The following is a 20,598-nucleotide window of genomic DNA, read 5'->3' on the forward strand; positions in this document are numbered from 1 at the left end:
TTACATTTCCTTTATATCCCTTGCTCTAGGAGATATGTCAGTGAAAATGTTGCTGCATGGAATATCTGAAATTTTCCTGTCTATGTTCTCCTCAAGGACTTTTATGGTATCATGACTCATATTTAAGCCTTTTATCCATCTTGAGTTTATTTTTGTATATGGTATAAGTTGGTGGTCATTTCAAGTTTTTGCATGTAGCTGTCCAGATCTTCCAACACCATTTGTTGAAGCTATTTTTACTCCATTTTATGCTTCTGCCTCCTTTGTCAAATATTAATTGACCATAGAGACATGGGTTTATTTCTGGACTCTCTATTCTGTTCCATTGATCTATGTGTCTGTTCTTATGCCAGTACCAGACTGTTTTGATTATGGTATAGTTGATATCAAGTATTGTGATCCCTCCTACTTTGTTCTTTCTCAGAACTATTGAGGTTATTTGGGATCATTTATGGTTCAATATAGATTTTTGAAATATTTATTCTATTTCTGTGAAATATGTCATTTTAAATTAATTTTTATTTTTTTCTGTTAGTTCCATTCCATAAGCAACAATAACTTTAGCATGTTTTCTCTTCTGGCCTATTCTTTCATTACCCCATATTTAATCAATTTTGACTTTCATGGTGTTTATATTTTACATCCTATTATACTTGTATTAATTTACCAGTAAATTATAGATTACCAATGAAATTAGTTTACTTTCCTCTACTTTGCTAGTTGTTTAGTTTTACATTGTCATATAGTATCTCCTTTCATTATGTTCTGTCCTGACATTTGTTTAATCTTAGTTCAATAATTAAATGCATTCATTAGTCACCACATATCTTTTTGTCATGATTTCCCAGTCATCTCTTAGCTGGTCTAAGTTAACCTTCAGATAGGTTTTCAAGAAGAGTCCATGGGAAAAATATTAGCTAAATTCTTGTTTGGACAACACCAGTAACCTTTATATAGTTTGGCTTATCCAAACATAATGTTTATATGTTATGTTTTCTTTCTCTTTCTTTGAGTATTAAATAAGTATTTCTACAGTATTCTCTGTCATTATGGTTGTATTAGATAAATTTGAAGCCAAGCAGATGTTTTTTTCCTTGGTTCTGTCTTCATTTTTTTGCTTAGAGCCACAAATTTTTTTCTTCATCTGTAAAATCCTATAACTTTAATAAGCAATAAATACAATTAACAACTCCAGGTTTGTTCTCCCCAATCTCTCAGAGACAACATTGCATTTTTTTCAATATGTTGATTCAAATCAGCTTTTACTTAATCAAAGTTGTCCTGAATCACAACTTTTTAAAAAGTTTTGATTTTTCTTCTTTGGAATCTCACTAATGATAGAACTTTATTGTCTGATTATTATAGTTATCATTTTCTCCCTAAACTATTTTAAATCTTTCTCTTTTCTTTTTCTTTTTATTTTTTCCCACACAGCTGTCCTCTTTGATGTCTTCTAGTTTCCTGACTTCCTTGCATTCTTCCCAAATTCTTCTCTTTTTTGTGTGTTTCATTTTTCTTTTCTAATTCTTTTCTGATTTCTGTGAGCTCATTTTTTTAACTCTCCTATTGTTAAGCCAAATCATTCTTATTCCTGCATTTCTTCTTAGTCATTTTCTATTTTATGAAGTATTATTTTATTAAGTTTCTATTGTTTTGTTTATTTATTCACTTGCTCTATAGTATTTTAAAACTAAAAATTTATTTAGATAGACTTTATTATCAGAAATATTATATTACTCTTTCTTTGATTTTATATTTTCAAATCTATTTTATAATTTTTTATCTAATATGCACACATGCACATTCAGTTATATGATTTTTCCTATATGTCTCATATTTTATATCTGACCAATTAACCATTTTATTAAAATATGAAGGTAACCAATTTCTTTTGAAAATTATTCAAAAAATTTCAACTCACATAGGTTTTTTTATACCATTTCTCTTTAGGGTTTTTATTGTAAAAAATATTGTTTTAACGCTTTTCCTTTTTGAGCTTTTATCTTTGTTTTCAAATCAAAAAAACTTACCAGTTTTGTTCATTTTGTTTTAAATTCAAAAGGTCATTAATATAACTCTTTATAAAAACATAACTAGTGATAGGAATAAATTGATTTTACCCTTATTCTTGACAAGGTTGTAAGCATTGTTTTAAGATATCATATAGAATTTAATACTTAAGTATTTGATGACTCATACAACAAATGCTCTCCATTTGCAGGCCCCAGGTTACTATATTAATTGTGGTTATTTTTGTAGACCAAAATATCTAACATTGTTTTTGTATTTTAGGTTAGTGGGATGGTTTGGTCATGAACTCAGCACTAGATTTAAAATGGATAACAGTAAGTGCACTCCATTTTACAAGTAATTTCATTTCAACTTTATTTTAATTTTCATCTGTCTTTGTTGATATGTAATATAAACGCCACATGGAGAGGGCACTTTGAAAATGACACTGAGAATTTTTAAAATAAGAAATGACATTTCCAGAATGTAAGACTAAGTGTTTGTAGATTTTAATATGATTTTGAGTCTATCCCTTTGTAGGGAGACAAGAGAAAACAAAATCTAACATAAAGGACTCAGATCTCATCAATATGGAGCACCCAAAACATGAGGCAGTGAGGACAGGAAGGAATGTTTCGCCTGGAGTCAGACCCAGAGAGACTTTGCTGCCAATCCCACTTTACTGTTTAATACTTTTGTGATGCTACACAAGTTACGTTATCTTGTTTTGTTTTGCTTTTTCATCTTAGATATTTAATGTGAATAATATCTGTGTCAGGATTTGGTTTGCGGGTAAGGACAATTTTAAACCAAGTAGCAAACAGCAGTGTTATTGAAGAAATATTCATTTTTATCTCCTCCTTTCCCAATTTTGCCTCCTTTTGTAACTCTTGTTACTTACTAAGCAGTAGCTGTTAAACACCAATAGGTAGAAATGAAAGTACATCAGGCACAGTGAGCTCCCAAACTGCCCTGCTTCTTTTCCTCAATAACTATTTTCAATCACACAGGATACAAAAAGCTTTGTAGATGTGATGAGAGTTCAACTTAAACAATTGCTTTTAACCCTAAGATACTATTTTAAGCCAATTTACACTCACAGAAATTAAGATGCAAAGGACCAAAATGGGCCCTTCCAGTCAAATCAAGAAACCTCTTTTTTATCTTGGCTGCTGAAATAATTTTCTATGTTATTATTCCAGTTACTTAAGTTTTTTGTGCTGGGTTTCTTATCTGTAAATGAGGGAACTAGATTAGATCAGGAGGCAAAGTTTTTCTGTGAGGGACCAGACAGGTGATATTTTAGGCTTTTTCTGCTAAATTGTTGCTGTTGCAGATACTCAGCTCTGCCATTGCAGTGCTAAAGTAGTTATGGACATGCATAAATGAATGACAGTGGATATATTCTAATAAAACTTTATTTATAAAAACAAGTGGTGGGCCACATTTGGCCCATAGGACATAGTTTGCCTAATCCTGGGTTAGATGAATCTCTAAAGACCCACAATATTCTAAAGTTTTTTCAGTCAGTTTTAGTTTTAGTTTGGTCCCTAGTCAACAATCTTAACTCTATTGGAGTTAACTTTCTACTATTCAATCTAATTCATTCTCTTTTAAATAGGATACTATTTGGTATTAATTTACCTTTTTAATATATCATACTTATATTGGTTTTCTAAACCTCTCCCCCCGCCCCCCAAGAGAAGCTACTTGACCTAGTACTAAAAGTCACCTTCATAGTTCATTTCATTCATATGCCTGCCTTTGTGCAACATTACAATTACAAGTCATTTAAATCCTGATGTTTTCCTCTCAGGGACATGGTTTCATAATAGAAAAGCAAAGCATGAAGTAGAACAAGAAATATGGACTTGGGAATAGCAGAGGACAGCGTCCAGAAAAGCTTCTAAAAGAGGTTATTTTTATCTTGTGTCTAAGGGCTCTAGTTTTTGATAAGCTGCTCAAAAAGTGAGGGCAGGGGAGACAAACATTGCAGGTGAATGGGGAAATGTGCTAGATTTTTTAGGTCCACAGATTTTCTCTTAATATCATGGAAATCTTAGGAATAAAAAAATTAATCTTATTATTTTTCACTCTACTAATTCACTGTCATTTAAAACAACAAATAATGAATACTTTTTAAGATATATTCTAAAAAATGACATGATATTAATTTTTCAGAATTGCAGTTAATCCCTGGAGCCCGTGGATTTAGAATTTCAAATCCTCCAATGTTGTTGGTCTGTTCCTTACATGCTAGTTTAGAGGTAGGTGATCTATGCTTCAATCTTCCCACATCTTTACCTTTTTGTTTACTTGATTGTGACATGTTATAGTACTTTCTCTGATAATCAGCAAGATTTTAAATGCTCACTGTGCACAGACACTGTGCTAAGGGTAGTTTTCTCCTTTAGGACAATGACTATATGTGAATTGTTATCTTTTATGTATATATCCAGGTCCTAGCAGAATGCTTGGCAAATTATTGGCACTTAATAAAATAAGTAGAACAAACCTTAGGAGATATATTTTTAGTTCCACTTAGAACTTGTGTGAACTTGAATGAGTTTTTTAATCTTCTATTAGTCTCTCTATCTACAAAATATTCAATAGCTAATTCTTAATTAATCCAATCATTCAGTGTTTATTAAGAGAGTACTTTGTGCCAGACAATGCTGTGCTTACTGAGGGCTCTGCTTCTTCTAGTTCTGTGAACCAATGAGCTGACAAAGTGCCATGTGGCAAAGTTATAGGAGGACTGACTTTAAGGAAGGAAAATTTAAAAATGTATATGAAAAATCAGAGTAAAACAAAGATTGGGTAAGGTTGTTTCATGAGGTCCAGTAATTTTTTTTTAAACAGGGTCTTTTATGCCATTATATCCATATAAAATCTCTACTCTTACTGGTTGAATACTTTTCCTTAAATTCATTAATATTTTTACTTAAAATAAAGTTATTCTTACCCTAAATAATAATATCCAAGGAATTAGTTTGTTTTCCTAAATATGCATATCTATGTGCCTGTTTCTATATATCTAGATAATCATATGTATCTCTGTCTATATATTCCAACTAATTATTTGAATATTAATTGATTTTAGAGTGAAATTAAGTTTATTTAAGAAAATATATTTTAATAGTTATATAACATATCATAATAGTAATATATCTATTAAAAATATATATTTATACACATATTTAAGTAAAATATACGTGCATATATTTCTAATAGGCATTTGAAATATATAGCTATTCAAATAAATTTTTATTTTCAAATAAATGTAGAGCCTCCTAAAATAGTCTAGCTTATGATATTTTAGGAAACCGTGTTGTGGAGTGGCTGGATAAAAACTTCCAAAATTTCTTCTAAACCTAAAATTCTAGGAATCTGAACACAGCAGTTTCTCATTTTGACCACTGGGCGGCAGTGTCAAGCTCCTCTATTTTTATACAACTGCCACTAAGATTTTGATAACCCATTCATTTCATCCCATCCCAATTTAAAAAGAGTAGGTACTCAGTTTGACCACTAGATGGAACTTGTGCTGTTCAAAGTTTTTAGCATTTTTTTTTAAAGTTAAAATAGACCCAGTAACAAGATTTTTCAGTCAGTGATATGTTTTTGGGGAGAATATACTTAGCAAATCAGATAATGATATTTGAATTTTTTTAATATACATTTAGAAAAATTATCTTAGTTATTTTAAAACAAAGTTTTGCTTACTTTGCCAGTTTATATCAGAGAGGAGTTACACTATCTAAAACAGACACGAAGGCATACTTTAGGAAAAAACTAGTACTTAAAGTTTCTTCCTCTTATTTTGTCCTCTTATTTTTCTTATCTTTGTAAACGCTCATCTATATCAAGACATTTTCTTTTAGATACTCCACTTTGGTATTTTCTCTGCAGTGGGCAGGCACTTCTAGGATACATCATTTTTGCCATGGGAAGAGTCAGATTCTTATTTCCCCTACACTAGAGTGTGTTATAGTTGCCTAGGGAAGGTTTTTATTATGTGGTGAAATCAGAAGACTGATTTCTCTTTTCCTTTAATATTAAACTTAAACCTAACAAAAGGACCTAAAAGCCACCAGAAGAGCGATGTACCCTTCCCTCGAGCTTCTTATTACCTAAGTATTTTTCTGGAGCCTCTTAGAAACACCTTACTTAAGTCATTCATTCACTGTTGAGGCTATGTTCTAACTGAAATTATACTTAAGTAATCAAACCTTATGTAGAAGAAAGTATTGTTTTAAAATTCTTCCTCCATATCATAAATTGCAAATTCTGACGTTACAACCTCATACATTTAATTGCTTCCCATTCTCTTCCTACTGGTAAAATGTTCTGCTTTCCAGATGATTCTGAGTTTGTCATGAAAGAAATAAATATGTGAATAAATCCAACTTTCTTTACTGTCCCTACTTCCCTTTCAAAATATATGCCACACAGTCAAATGTCAATGGCAGGGGAGATTCTATACTTAAGAATCAATGTGCATGAACATAATCTCAGATTTACAGTATGATTTTTAAACAAAAAATTAAAATGGCTTTGTTTACAATTATATACATTTGATTGATACTTTTAAAATACCATGTTATAATCAGTATAAAACTGTCTTTTTCTTTATATTGTTGCCTCTAAATCATTTAAACAATACCTTTAAAACTATTGTAGACCAAGGGAAAGAGCGCTAGGGTAGGAACCTGTTGGCAAATACTACCCCTCTCACAGGGACACTAAGTGTGGCTCACACAAATGACAACTACTCAGTAGTTGTTTTGCCTTAACTTTAAAGTGAAGATGTTTAGACCACAGCATTTCAGAGGTCTCAATCTTTCATTTACTAACTTGAAATTAAATGACATCTATATTGTATTTTGAAAGGTCATATTTGTATATATAAATATACTCATATAAACAACTTTTAAACTCTTTCAGAACTTATAAACTCAAATTTAAAATGAAATAGCTTCAAAATAAAAATTAGATCATTCAAATAAAATACATGGCAAGTCAGAAGAAATTTCCTATGTATTGTCACAGAAAGTTATTAGGGAGCCATTTTTAAGAATTTAAGAGAAAAAATGATAATTGAAAATGACATGCTATGCTTCTTTTTTCCTATTTAAATTTATCTGACTTTTCTAGCTTTGCATTCATTTTACTCAGGAAATGAGAGAGAGAGATCCAAGCAGTGGAAACTCTGCCCAGAGTTCTGTTATAAGCTGAATATTTTTAAGCTACTTTTAATTTTTTAAAATTATTCTTTCTCAGTACTGAAAGCACAGACATAATGAGAAGAAAAAAGATATTTATTTCATTTACCTGTTAATTACTCCCATTAACCTCTCTTAATATTTTTACGTGAGTTTTCAGGAGAGACTTTTATACTCCATGAGAAGAATTTTCGAGTACCTAAGAATGCAGCTACACTTGTGGTTGTAAGGCGGGGGTGGGGGGGCATAGTTTTAGATTTAAGTTATTTTATTGTTAATGAAAAATAACAGCATGTTAAAACTGAGATATTTGTTATAAAAATGGTTTCTGGTTATCAAGAAAAATTTGCTAGAGCAAAACCTCCTATAAAAAAATTTGAATTTAAATAATATTCCCCAAAGTCTTGCTAAGCTATGAACCCCAATGAAATATCATTAAAAGTACTACTTCACGCATTGCCCCATCTGCATCTTCTGTGGCCCACAGCAGAACCAGGAAATTTTCCAGAATTATTTATTAATTAAAATTTCTTCAAATAATTATTAATCTCCAAAGTTAAGCTTCAAAAGAATCCTCTAAGTTTTTGAATTTCAAACCTAATAGTCAAAACACTGGTAGGCTGCATCTTGCCTGACACTGCCCTGTCCTCTGAGTTTGCTGATTCTTGAACCAGACTCACTTGTTCCGAAACTCAGAGGATTTCCTTGAGTCCTCATTGTGCCTGACATGTTACATGCTGTTTTAAGCAAGGAGATAAAGAGATGTCTCCTACCAAACTCCATGTAACTGGGGTTACCTGAATCGTAAGTACAAGCAGGGACTCCCCACAAAAAAGGGAATTATCTTCTGGTGGGTTGGCCCCTTGCAGTATTGGCTTCCCTGACTAGGTGAGTGTTCCAGAAACCCATCTGTATCAGTGTACCAGCTGGCATTGTTGTGAGAGGCTGTATTCGGTTTTAGTGACTTTTTTTGAAAACTCTTTCAATGCACTTGTCCATTTCAAGATGGGTGATTAACGAGCACACCTGCCCATACCGTGCTGAGTGTTCACCAAACAGCTTTTTTGACCAAAAACAGAATGACCCCCATGCCCATCCTCCATATTCACCTTATCTCACCCCGAGTGACTTTGTTTTTTGTTTCTCTGGATGAAAAAGTCCTCGAAGGGAAATGTTTTGCCGAAGAGAAAGAGGTGAAACAAAAAATGGCAGAAGCAATAAAAGGCATCAAAATTGACAAGTATAAAAAGTGTTTTGAGCAGTGGAAAAATGTCTTGATAGGACTATTGAATCTAATGGAGAGTACTTTGAAGGTGACTGAAGTTTAAACGTGTAAGAATAAATACACAATTTTTCATAAATAAATTCCATTTTTTTAGTTCCCCCTCATATTCTGTAATAAAAGTTATACAAACATGGTCTCAAAATATCTGTGCTCACCCTTCTTTATAAGTTCTTTCCTTCTTTTACATTTTCACAGATTAATTTTTTTCCATAGATCTTAGGAACTTCAATGTACCATTTTTTTTTCTTTCTTCATTAGTGGAGAACTCTCACATTTTCTTTTAAAAGACAAACTTTACAACGTCTCTTTGGTACTTCCAAATTGCCAGAATCATTACTCTTGCACTTTGGGGTCATTATTAAGTAAAATAAAGACTTGCTTGAATAGAAGCACTGTGATACCTTGACAGCTGGTCTGATAAGCAAGACAGTGGCTAAGAGATAGGACACACAGCATGGACACACTGAACAAAGGGATGCTTCACATTCTGGGCCAGAAGGAGCAGAAGTGCAATAGATTTTCATCATGTTACTCAGAATGGCACACCATTTAACACTTATGCATGGTTTATTTCTGGAATTTTTATGTAAGATTCTTGGACCTTTGTGAGAAATGAAGCCATGAATACGGGGGTATTACTGTGTTCTCACTGGGATCTATGGTGCCTGCTGAAACAGACAACAGCTTTACTTGCAGATATTTCTCCAGGCTGCAGACATAGTCTGTGAGGTCTTGTTGGCAAGAGAGAGACAGATGCCATTCTATCCTCCCTTTGAGAGATGAGTAGTTTGGGCCAGAGACATTGTAAAGCAGGTAAACCATGGTAAAGTTGTCTTATTTTAGATATATTTTAAAAATAGGGCTACCAGCTTTTGCAGATGGGCTTGTGTGAGTTGTTTGGAAAATAAAGGAGTCAAGGATGACACCAAAGTGATGGACCTGAGCAACTGGTGGGGAGGGAATTGCCAAAAGCTGAGGTGGTGAAGGCTGTAGGAGTAGGTGACTTGAGGAGAAACCTCAGAGACCCAGTTTTGAATGTTTGTATTGAAATTTCCATTATATATGTATCCAACTAGAATGTCAATTAACAGTGGGATATGCAATTTTGGATGAAAGAGTCCAGGTGGGTATAAATTGTTCTGTATTTTAAATCATTGTTTTTGTAGGGAAAAGAAAAGGTGGGGAAAAAAATACAATGCTCATTCTCTTCTTCAGCCAAATCTATAGCCTCCATACAATAAAAGCAAAGAAAATTTATGCCTAAATTGTTTTTTTATTAAAATGCTTGCCCACACATAGGTACATATATGAGTATATAGAAATAAGTGTTTTCATAGATTTTATAAAGTCTAGATATCACTAAATGACCCTGTGTTTGCTCTGTGGCATGACATGATATAGTAAAGGGACAGCAAGTGGCATGCCAGTGCATCGCAGTCCGTTTGAAGTTCAGTCAGCTCTTACATGTAGGATATATTTTTAAACTCTACTTGACCTTAAGGAATAAGCTAGAAAAGCATGTCTGTTCTGACCTCTAATGTTCCAACACTAGTTATTGTGTGCCCTTGTCACTCATCTTAATATAAGACACCTCAGGCAGGAAATTGCAGTGTTTTCAGACCGCTGCTAGAGTTTAACAGTGAAAAAGAATGATGAAAGAAGAAAAATAAGAAAAAAAAAAAAAAGGGAGAAAGTAAGCCCAATGTTTCAGAACTAATAAATGTATTATCTAACATTTTTGCTTTCTTGTCTGATAAAACTTAGCTTTATTATTTAAGTGCTTGTTTTCTTAATGCTAAACTGGAGGAGATTTAGGAATTGGTAAAGCAGTTCTAAATAATATTTGTAATGCTAGCTTCCACATATACATGCACATGTAGCTCTTACCATATTGTTTTGTGGACCAAACAAACTTTATATAAGAATAGGAAAAAACTATTCTTGATTATTATTGTAAAAATGGTTTTGGAGAAAGTGTTTGAATTTTATGATATTTAAATTTATGAAGGGGTGCTTATACTAATTATACTAGGCTAGTTTAAAATAACTCTGAAGGAACATTATATTAGATTTATCTTTAGTGGCAAAGGATTTAAAAGAGCACATGTTTTTACAAAAGACTACTTAAAATGGGATGATTTTTGGAGAGGTTGCAAGTGATCATTTCCCTTTTTATGTACAATTTACAGTTAATATTTACTTCTTTGTAAATCAAAGGATTAACATTATTTTTCTGTTTCTTATTCTATAGATCTTTAACAAAGCAACTATGAAAGCACTGAGAAGAAAATCTATTTTGCTTACTGGTTATCTGGAATACATGATCAAGCATTACTATGGCAAAGATAAATCAGAAACCAAGAAGCCAGTTGTGAAAATAATTACACCATCCAAAATAGAGGATCGCGGCTGCCAGCTAACATTAACATTTTCTGTTCCAGTAAAACACATATTTCAAGAACTAGAAAAAAGAGGAATTGTTGTAAGTATATCTCTTGCTTCTACTACCAAGTTTTCTCTATGAGTTGCATATTAGGGATAAAATTTGGATTATTTGGTTTCTTCACTGTTCACATCAGTCAGTGAAGATAAACCAAGTGCCAGCTAAGTATTCAGCCCTTGCTAATTGAAAGGCACAGAGAGCTGTTATCTCAGATAAAAGAGAAGAAACCATAAAGTTCGCATATGGAGAATAGTTTTATATAATTTATTCACTTTCATTACATTTTGAGCAGCAAGTATTGTTCCATCATAATTAGGATATGTTTTAAGCAGTTTTTTCTAGTAAAAAGGCCAATATGTATTTATTGGATAAACAGAATTAAAGAACAATTCAACATGGTGGAGGAAGGAAAAAGAAGTCAGTCTTATTTTGTTGTTTAAGTTATTTTCAACCTGTCACTTAAGTCATAAAATATATATGGACATATCTTAGGAGTGTTAACATTGTATAAAATAATATCTTTAACCATTAGACCTAAGTGGCCCTCTTAGTATTTTGAAAGAAACTAGTAAGTGTTAATAGAATAATTTCAGGAAAAAATGGTGATAACAAATCTATTTCCAGTGATAACGTAATCTAGGAAGTGTTCCACTCTTGTGACCTTCCGACATTTTAGAAGTCGTCACCACAGATTCTGGAGGCACAAATTGGAATATCAGCATTCCAAATTAGCCCCCACTGTGTCCAAGCTATATGCTCTTGAGAAAGTTAATTAACATCTGTTTTTGGGTTGCAAATCTGAGGCCTGTCCAGAAAGTATTCAGCCATGTACTATGAAAAGTAGAGACATTTATTGAAGATACCAGATACAAGAAACATTGTAAATAGGATAATGATGTCTCAGTTCCCTTCAATGTAGGAACCTTGGGACCTCACAGAGTTCTCCCAGTTACAATCAGCTGCCACGCCCTATTTTCCTGAATCTCATGGACGGTTTGAAATCTCTTCCATGGTGATTTTAGTTTAGGGAAAGCCAAAAGTTGCAGGGCACCAAATATCAGCTGTAGTGGGGCTGAGTCACCTGGATGATTTGGTGTTTCACCAAAAAAGTCTGCCAGAGATGTGATGCATGAGCGGGCACTTTGTTGTGGTGAAGCTGCCAATCACCGGTTGGCCTTAGCTGTGGCCTTCTGAATCAGTATAATAGTTTCTGGAGAGTAATGTTCAAGCTTAACGCAAAATCTGATGAGGATTCATTGCTGTACTTGCTCAGTCATTTTGAATGTGATGGCCACACAATACACATGCTCATTCAATGGCATCTACTGCCCCCAATGACTGATACAATGAAGTTCTCATTGTTCACACATATGCATTCCAGTCCACTCTCCTTGGCTTCCAGGTTACATCAATGTTGTTCAAACTGTTCTTGTTATATTAACATGGTTGGACTATTTCCAGACAGACCTCCTGTACTTTCTTCAAAAGGGTGCTATGGGAATTAGATAGATCAATACCCCGAAACCATTTACTATGCTGTCTAGTCTGTAGTGGATATTTCTTAACATAGTTGTAGTGATCTTTAGGCAAGGGCAAATTATCTGGGCCCATTTCATAATATTTCAGCACTCTCAGTGTAAACCAAAATTAATTTTAGACTACAATAAAAAATTTAAAAAAAGTTTTATTTTAGCAAAAGGAGATATAGCCCGGGAACACAGGTTCAGGTAGCAACCTAAATTGTGTCCCTCATTTCCCTGACAAAGGGGAGGCCACGTTTCATAGTGACAGTTTCTACCTAGATTTCCAATTATGTTCATTTTATGTAAATGAATTATTCAAATCATGCAGTTCTGATTGGCCAGTGTAGATTAAAACAAGGACACAAATTGTGCTGTTCTGATTGGATAGGACAAGTCTCAGTCTGTTGGTAGAAAGATAAAACCAGAGTTTCTCCACAGTCGTTGACTGAGCATACATAAACTGCAGGAAGCCAGGAGTTTAATCTGAGGTGTTTCTCAGTGTACCAGGTACTGTACACTATATGTGAGAAGCCCCTGTCCTCTAATGGTCACTACATTCTTATTAAAAACTTTGGGCTCTTTGTTGATCAGGGGAAGTCCATCTCAGCAGATAAATTATTTTCAGGGTTCATATCAAATGAATTTTCTTCTCAGCACCCACTCCAGGAACACAGTCAACTCTACAGCTCAAAGATTAAGAATTAGAGAATTCAGTGTAAGGATAATTGTCTAAAACTTTCCAGAACAGTGTCAGGTTCTCATTCATTGAAATGTGTTCAAGATTCCAGGCTCTCCAGGGTCTCCCCACAGACAAATCATTCATATGCTCTATTAAATGCTTAAAGAAGAGGCTTGCTCAGTGGACTTCAGGAAGTACTTTTAGGTATCCTTGTAGCAACCCATTGCTATTGCAATTATAATTTATAAAAGGGTTTCAAATGACACAGAAGCACTATATTTTAGTTAAAGTGAAATCAGCATGACTGTTTCATGTAAGTTTATCATTAATTCAGATATTCATTATGAGAATAATGCTAACATTATTGTGGCTTTATTTTTCCCACACAGTGTGACAAGCGGGAACCAAATGGCATCCGAGTGGCTCCAGTTCCTCTCTACAATTCTTTCCATGATGTTTATAAATTTATCCATCTGCTCAATGATGCACTTGATGCTGCAGAAGAAAGAAATAGCAGTGTTTAGAGCAAATTAAGCAAATAATATTGAAAGCTTCTGTGACTATTATTTTTATTCAATTATTAGAAGTATTAAAAAACTGATTACACATAGCTAACATTAAATTGTATACTTTACAAAAAACCTGGTACAATTTTTACAAGTCAATGTCCCTGAGGAATCTATAACTAATTTCTTGGTGTTTCGTGGATGAAGGTGTTCATTGGTCCAAATATTAGTACACAGTCTTGCTTAGCTATTACATTTCATGGTCAGTGAAATTTTTATTGGTTTAATTTATAACTTGACTATTTCATAATATATATGAATTTTTCTGTCAATTTTATAAATACTACTTTAGTTTTAATTTCCCAAAGCCTTTCTTATAAGAATCACAGTTGAACAGTCTGATATACGTATGATTTTTGCAATATTCTATCTAGCGCTAATCTAAGGAACGGAAAATGTGTTTTCTGAGGCAGTGGCCTTCAAATATTTTTGACCACCATCCACACTAAGAAATAAATCTAATAACAGAAATCAGTTTTTGTGTGTATATGCCTTAGTTTATGTATTTTAGTACACACCTTTTAATAATATTTTGACACCTGTGAAAGAAAAGCCTTTCAATTTTCAATCAACTGCTTCTTACAATTGCCATTGACCACTCTTTCCCATTACCACCCTTGACATTAGCATACTTCTCACAATGACTACATAGCACCTTAGTTCAAATTAAAAATGATATGTACAACAAAAAGTTTCACAAATTATTCACCTGTGCTCTGATATTTATTATTATATTTTAATTTTATTGCTATAAGTGTTGGTTGAAACTCAGCAAATTGATTTTTCCACCCACTCTTGGGTTCTGAATCATTTTTCAAGCATATATCTTTATATAATGTTATCAAATTTTCTCTTCTTTTTAATGGGACTTCCCCTGATGAAAGACATTTGCTGTTACTCTGTCGCTAAAATAGTGCAATATATCACCTGATGATACTTTCGATTGAGGATTAGAATTAGGAAATGACTGCTTCTTCTCTCAACCTCTATCCCAAATCTAAGGACCTTTCTTACCCACTGTGAAGTTACAGTTGCGCTCAGCCCTGCTGGGTTTCCCTAGCATTTAACTGTTGATGCCATAACCACTCTTCATGGATTGACAAAATATTCCATATTTGTATATATTTTCAGCAATAATTTGCATTATTGCTTTAGTAAAGCTTCCCATTCCAACTTTTGGCAAAATATATCTTTATATATGGAGAATTTCTCAAAACCTTAAACCTCAACCATGCCTGGCCTCGTGAAGAAGAAATCATTTTTGAACCTCAGCATGGTAAACAAAACAGAGATGGTTTCAACTCTCATGGAAAATACAGCAAAGTGGGAGAAACAGGTAGTTAACATATAAACACTTGTAATAAATATATAATTACAAGTTTTAACCACTATAAAAGACAAACGGATGATACTATAAAAAATACCTCAATGGTATTAATTAGGCAATTGAATATGGGAAGGTGTATGAAGGTACTTTTAAGCCTAAATTCTAAAATATTCATGCTAATCAAATTAAAATTACATCCAATTGTATGTTCAAACCATTTAAAGCATGGTCAGCACTATGTCCTTATCACTCTGGTAAGAAATACAGCATTAGAAATTCCCTTTCTCCTAGCTTGTGTCCTCCTTCATCCCCTAATCCAGGAATAATTATTGAATTATATTCTGTATTAATCATTTCCTTACTTCTTTGAAGTTTTACATCCATGTGTGTACTCATAAAAATATATTAGCTAATTTGGTCTGTGTATGGACTTTCTATAAAGGTAATTGTACTGTATTCATTCTTCTGGTTCTTTTGCTCAACATATTTTTTGAGACTCTCCCATCTGTTGCATATTCTGTTTACATCCCTTTTCATTGTTTTTCAGTATTCCTTTATGTGATTGGAGTTATGACTTCATTCTATAACTAATGAACATTTTCGATTGTTTCAATTTTTTTTAATATTGCAACAATAGTGTTATTAACATTCTTAGTACATATGTTCAAAAGTTTGTCCAGGACATATAACTGAAAATGCTGGGAATAGAGCATACATGTGCTCAACTGTACTATGTACTGTTAAACTGTTTTCCAAAGTGGTTGCACCAGCTTCCATTTCAAACATAAGAGATGACCATTCCATTGCTCCTGATCTTAGACAAGGGTAGCTATTGATTGCTTTTTTTCATGTACACAGGTTAAAATAGTCAGGGTAATTATTAAAATAAGGGAGAATAAATGTGTAACTTCCATACAAGTAGAAGGGAAAAAACAGAAGGAGACACACATGCAAGACCGCACACAGGCACACATGCACCCATGCACACTCACATCCTGCAGTTTATGCTTCAGAAACCATTCTTAATCTGTGGATTAAGCCAAGCCTAGAATTTCACATGGATTTTACACTTGTCCAGCTCTTTCTCCTTCTCTTTTGTCATTATTTCCCTCCTGCATAACTTTCTGGTGAGCACTCCTTCAATAAAACATACTTTCCTAAAACCTCATCTCAAGCTCTACTTCTAGGGAGCTGATCTAAGATAGCACTTCCTTTATTATGTCTTAATAATCATAAGTACTTTCTCTTCTCTATCTAATATAAAATGAATTTGCAGTTCTACTTCTGTTGGGTTCCACATACAATGTTTGTTTCCTCATGGATATTGTAATTACTAACTTCAAACTGCTCATATATCTTGACCTTTCCTGAATTCTTTCAGAAGTGGGATAAAGAGTGTTTTTTAAAAGATGTATTTTTTTCTACTAGTTGCCCATGGTCACTTCTGACACAAGAACCTTTTAAGTTCTTGTTTTCAGGCTTTTCAGATCACATGAATAGCTTGAAAGTGTAAATATTAATCCACATGAGGGCCAATTTATAGTTACTAATTCTCAGAAGATATTAATTTTCTTGCTGACCCTTTACATATTCTTTGGCTGTTGACATTGTGTCAGGCTCTCCTATCAGCTCATTTACCTGGGTCTGTCCCAGGCTTGTTCCATGTCCTATTTAGTTATCAACACTGAAGCTCTGTGACTCTAGGACTTGGCAGAAACTGTTTGGGTGAAAGCCATGCTTTAATCCTAAATTTACTTTGACCCTTGTCTACCTCCCAGGTTTCTGTTTTTATTTCATTTTGGAGTTGTAAGAATTTCTTACTTTTATGACATCCCATTTTAAAAGGCTTGTTTGTTGTTTATCTTTTTGTATGGTATCTAATATCCCATAACAAGTTATTTGGCAAAATATTTTATGACTAAAAACAAAAATATATATTATTTTCTTACATAGAATATGTGAACAATGGATTACTCTTTATCAATAACTCAAGCACATTGATATAAATATCAATAATTTTATAGTGATGCCTTTGGGAGCTATTGTAATACACAGGGTTGTTTGTTATGAGGTGCTAAATTATATTATTGTACAAATCTGACTGGAGAAAAGGCTTTGTGTGAGGTCAATTACTTATTTTCAAATTAAATAATATTTTTTCTGCAGCTATTTTCTGCTCAGTGTCTTTATACCTACTCTTGAGTTCTACACAGACATATATCCAAATTGTGTCATGTTTGTTTCATAAACTGAAGTTACTAGAGCATTGATTTTGAAGATTGTTGCATAATCTTAAGAAAATAACCTGCAAACACTGTGGAAGCATCACATCATAAAGCACAAGATGGAAATCACTGGATTAGGGGACCCTGTTACTGAGATTATAGATTTGATACTTGTACCAGCCATTACCATGTGATTATGTGTTTGAGAAAGATACATTATTTTTAATAACATCAAGATGTATTCTCAAAGAACAAAACAGTAAAGTTTCTTTATAAACTAATTGATTTAAGCATTTCTCATGTGTTTTCAGTTTGTTGCAATTATTTTTATTAGTATACCAGTTTTTTCCCCTCAATTTTGACTCTTTAAGGTGGCCTTTTCTGAGTCCTTAGACATTACCTCAACTAATTCTTGATAACTTTATTGTTTGTATGTTAACAAAATGTGGCTTACTTTGTATATTTTGTACCTGAAACTTGACATTACTCAATCTTCTAACAACACCCAGGTCCTTTTGGATGAAAATGGTATTTAGAAACCATAATCTTAATTGCAAGAATGCTTCTTGTAATTGGGTTGTTATTGTTTACAGGATTTTCAGTTAACAGACTTAGAAAATACATATTTTGAAGAGAACTTGTATACTTCTTATTCATATTTCAAATTCAATTAAAAATAAGATTTTATTTAACTTTACTGATTTTTATCTCTTATGCTGAAAATCTTTATTTTAATAATATCAATTATTAGTTGCCAGATACAATATAAGATACACTACTATTATCACATCTATACATATAGTTTTAACATTAATAACAACAATATTATAAACAATGTGATTAAATGAGTTTTTTTTGAAGTTTGTTTTGTTTTTAAAATACATTTTACTAGAAATGCTAAGTCAAATTACTATTTTTTAAAGGCACTTGTAATATTGATAACTCTTCTCTGTATGGTTACCCAACCAATTACACATATAGTTAGGTTTAGTTCTTTAGAATTTTTTTCAATCCTTATAAATTTTATTTAAAATTATAAAATTTATTTTAGAATTGCATGAAATATTTAGGTAATTACAAATTTAAATCTTCAAAGGAAGCTATACTCAGAAAAGTCTAGACTGTGTCCCTGCCCTTTACCCTATTCCTTCGTACTATCTCTGTGTATTATTTTCATATTTTGGTTTGTCTTATTATGATATATGTATATATGTAATATATAAAATATAGGTGTGTGTGTGTGTGTATATATACACACACACACATGCACATATTTCTTTCTTAGATATAAGAAATAAGGCAGCATATTACAAATATTTTTTACTGTTTGGAAAGACATTTTTTTAAAGAAAATTACCTTTAGTGCTCTAAAAAGGAGTAATAGGATGAGAAACTACATAGCCAGAGCATCAGATTGTCACCACCTAAACTCATCGATCAAAACTAGTACCACCAAAAATGGAACAACCTAAAACGCAGTCCCTGATGCAGTGCTACATGAAATAGCACCACTTATGCAGTATACTGAAGAAATAATAAGCCTGAGTCCAGTCAAACTTTTAGAGTTATTTTCCAGTCTATGAAAACTATGAAGAATACAGGGACAAGTTAAATGACCCCACAAGGAAATTAATATGGGGCATTCTACATGGCAGGTGACAGGTTTTTCTTTTTCTTTTTCTTTTTCAACAAGTCAATGGCATGAATAAAATAGGGACCAAGGGGGAAAAAGGGACTATACTGGGTTATGACATAACTAAAGAAACACAACAATATGTGGACTTATTTTGGATCAAAGACCAACTATTAAAATATATTGCTGAGAGAACTGAGGACATTTGAATGATAAAATAATGTTTATTCAATTTATTAACCATGATAACTGTACTGCGGATATAAGGAAATATATATATACTCAAATGTAGTATATACTATATATTATATCATTTCTTTCATATATATGTAATATCAGTACATTCTTACTGATCTTACTGATCTTACATAAGAATGTACTGATATAGAACTGCCTTTTGATCCAGTGATTCCCCTGCTGGGACTATACCCTAAGAACACCAAAACACCAATACAAAAGAACCTATGCACCCCAATGTTCAGAGCAGCACAATTTACAATAGCCAAGTGTTGGAAGCAACCTAAATGCCCATCAGTAGATGATTGAATCAAAAAGTGATGGTACATATACACAGTGGAATACTACGCAGCAGAAAGAAAAAAAGAACTAGTAAACTTCGCTACAGCATGGATGGAACTGGAGAGCATTATGCTAAGCGAAATAAGCCAGGGGGCGAAAGACAAATACCATATGATCTCACCTATAAGCGGAACCTAACCAACAATGCAAAGATGCAAGGAAAATAAGACCAGCAACACTGAAAGGAAAAGAAATCAACATAGACAAGAGGGAAGGAGGGAGGGGGGGCAGGGAAAGGGAAGGGAAGGGGAAAGTCAAGGAACATATAGCAAGGACTCATGGACAAAACCAAAGGGGAAGAGCTGAGGGAGGGAAGGAGGGAGGGGGCAAGGGAAAGTAGTAGGGGGGAGGTAGAGACAAATATATTTAAACAATAAAAATAATAATAATTAAAAAAGAAGGTGATGGCAAAAAAAAAAAAAAGAATGTACTGATATAATACAATTCTGGAATTTGCTCTAAATTCCTCTGACAAAAGAATGATGATAAAGAAGTTCCCACAAACTTGGTGACTTGAAAGGACACACATTTATTATTTTGCAATTCTGCACATTAGAAATTCAGCATGGGTCTCACTAGATCAAACTTAAGGTTTTGATGGAGGTACATTCCTTTCTGGAGGCTCTGGGGGAAGATCCATTCTCTGCCTATTTTAGCTTCTAGAGGCTGGTTGTATTCCTTGGCTCTTCCTCCATCATCAAAGCCAGCATCTCTGATAATTCTTTCATAGTCACAGTTCCCTTTAATTCTACTTTTCTGACTTTTTCACTTATAAGTGACTTTACGATTACATTGGGCTCAACAGTGTTATCCAGGATTATCTCCCTATTTTAAAGCCAGTAGATTAGTGATCTTAATTACATTTGCAATTATAATTTTCCTCTATCATATAATGTAAGATATTCACATGTTCTCAAGATTAAGACAAGGACCTCTTTGGGGGCCATAATTCTTCTTCTTCTTCTCCTCCTTCTCCTTCTCCTTCTCCTTCTCCTTCTCCTTCTCCTTCTCCTTCTCCTTCTCCTTCTCCTTCTCCTTCTCCTTCTCCTTCTTCTTCTCCTTCTTCTTCTTCTTCTTCAGAAGGGGTATGATGAAATTTTGAT

The 20,598-nt window shown here is 33.1% G+C and overlaps 1 protein-coding gene across 2 annotated transcripts in view; it reads left to right on the forward strand.

Annotated features, from left to right (window-relative positions):
- Nucleotides 1–17,484, forward strand: part of KYNU (kynureninase) — a 166,869-nt gene extending 149,385 nt beyond the window's left edge. For both annotated transcript variants that reach the window (XM_054562756.1, XM_054562757.1), the window contains 4 exons: nucleotides 2,293–2,345; nucleotides 4,192–4,277; nucleotides 10,772–11,002; nucleotides 13,555–17,484. In XM_054562756.1, coding sequence (XP_054418731.1) covers nucleotides 2,293–2,345; nucleotides 4,192–4,277; nucleotides 10,772–11,002; nucleotides 13,555–13,689 — 505 coding nt within the window. In that variant the 3' untranslated portion in view covers nucleotides 13,690–17,484. The remainder of the gene's footprint in view (nucleotides 1–2,292; nucleotides 2,346–4,191; nucleotides 4,278–10,771; nucleotides 11,003–13,554) is intronic.
- Nucleotides 17,485–20,598: the final 3,114 nt, after the last annotated feature.

This window comes from Pteronotus mesoamericanus, unplaced genomic scaffold (genome assembly GCF_021234165.1).
Source record: "Pteronotus mesoamericanus isolate MK-2021 breed Mesoamerican mustached bat unplaced genomic scaffold, CSHL_Meso_final scaffold_651, whole genome shotgun sequence".
In the NCBI taxonomy this organism is placed as follows: domain Eukaryota; kingdom Metazoa; phylum Chordata; class Mammalia; order Chiroptera; family Mormoopidae; genus Pteronotus; species Pteronotus mesoamericanus.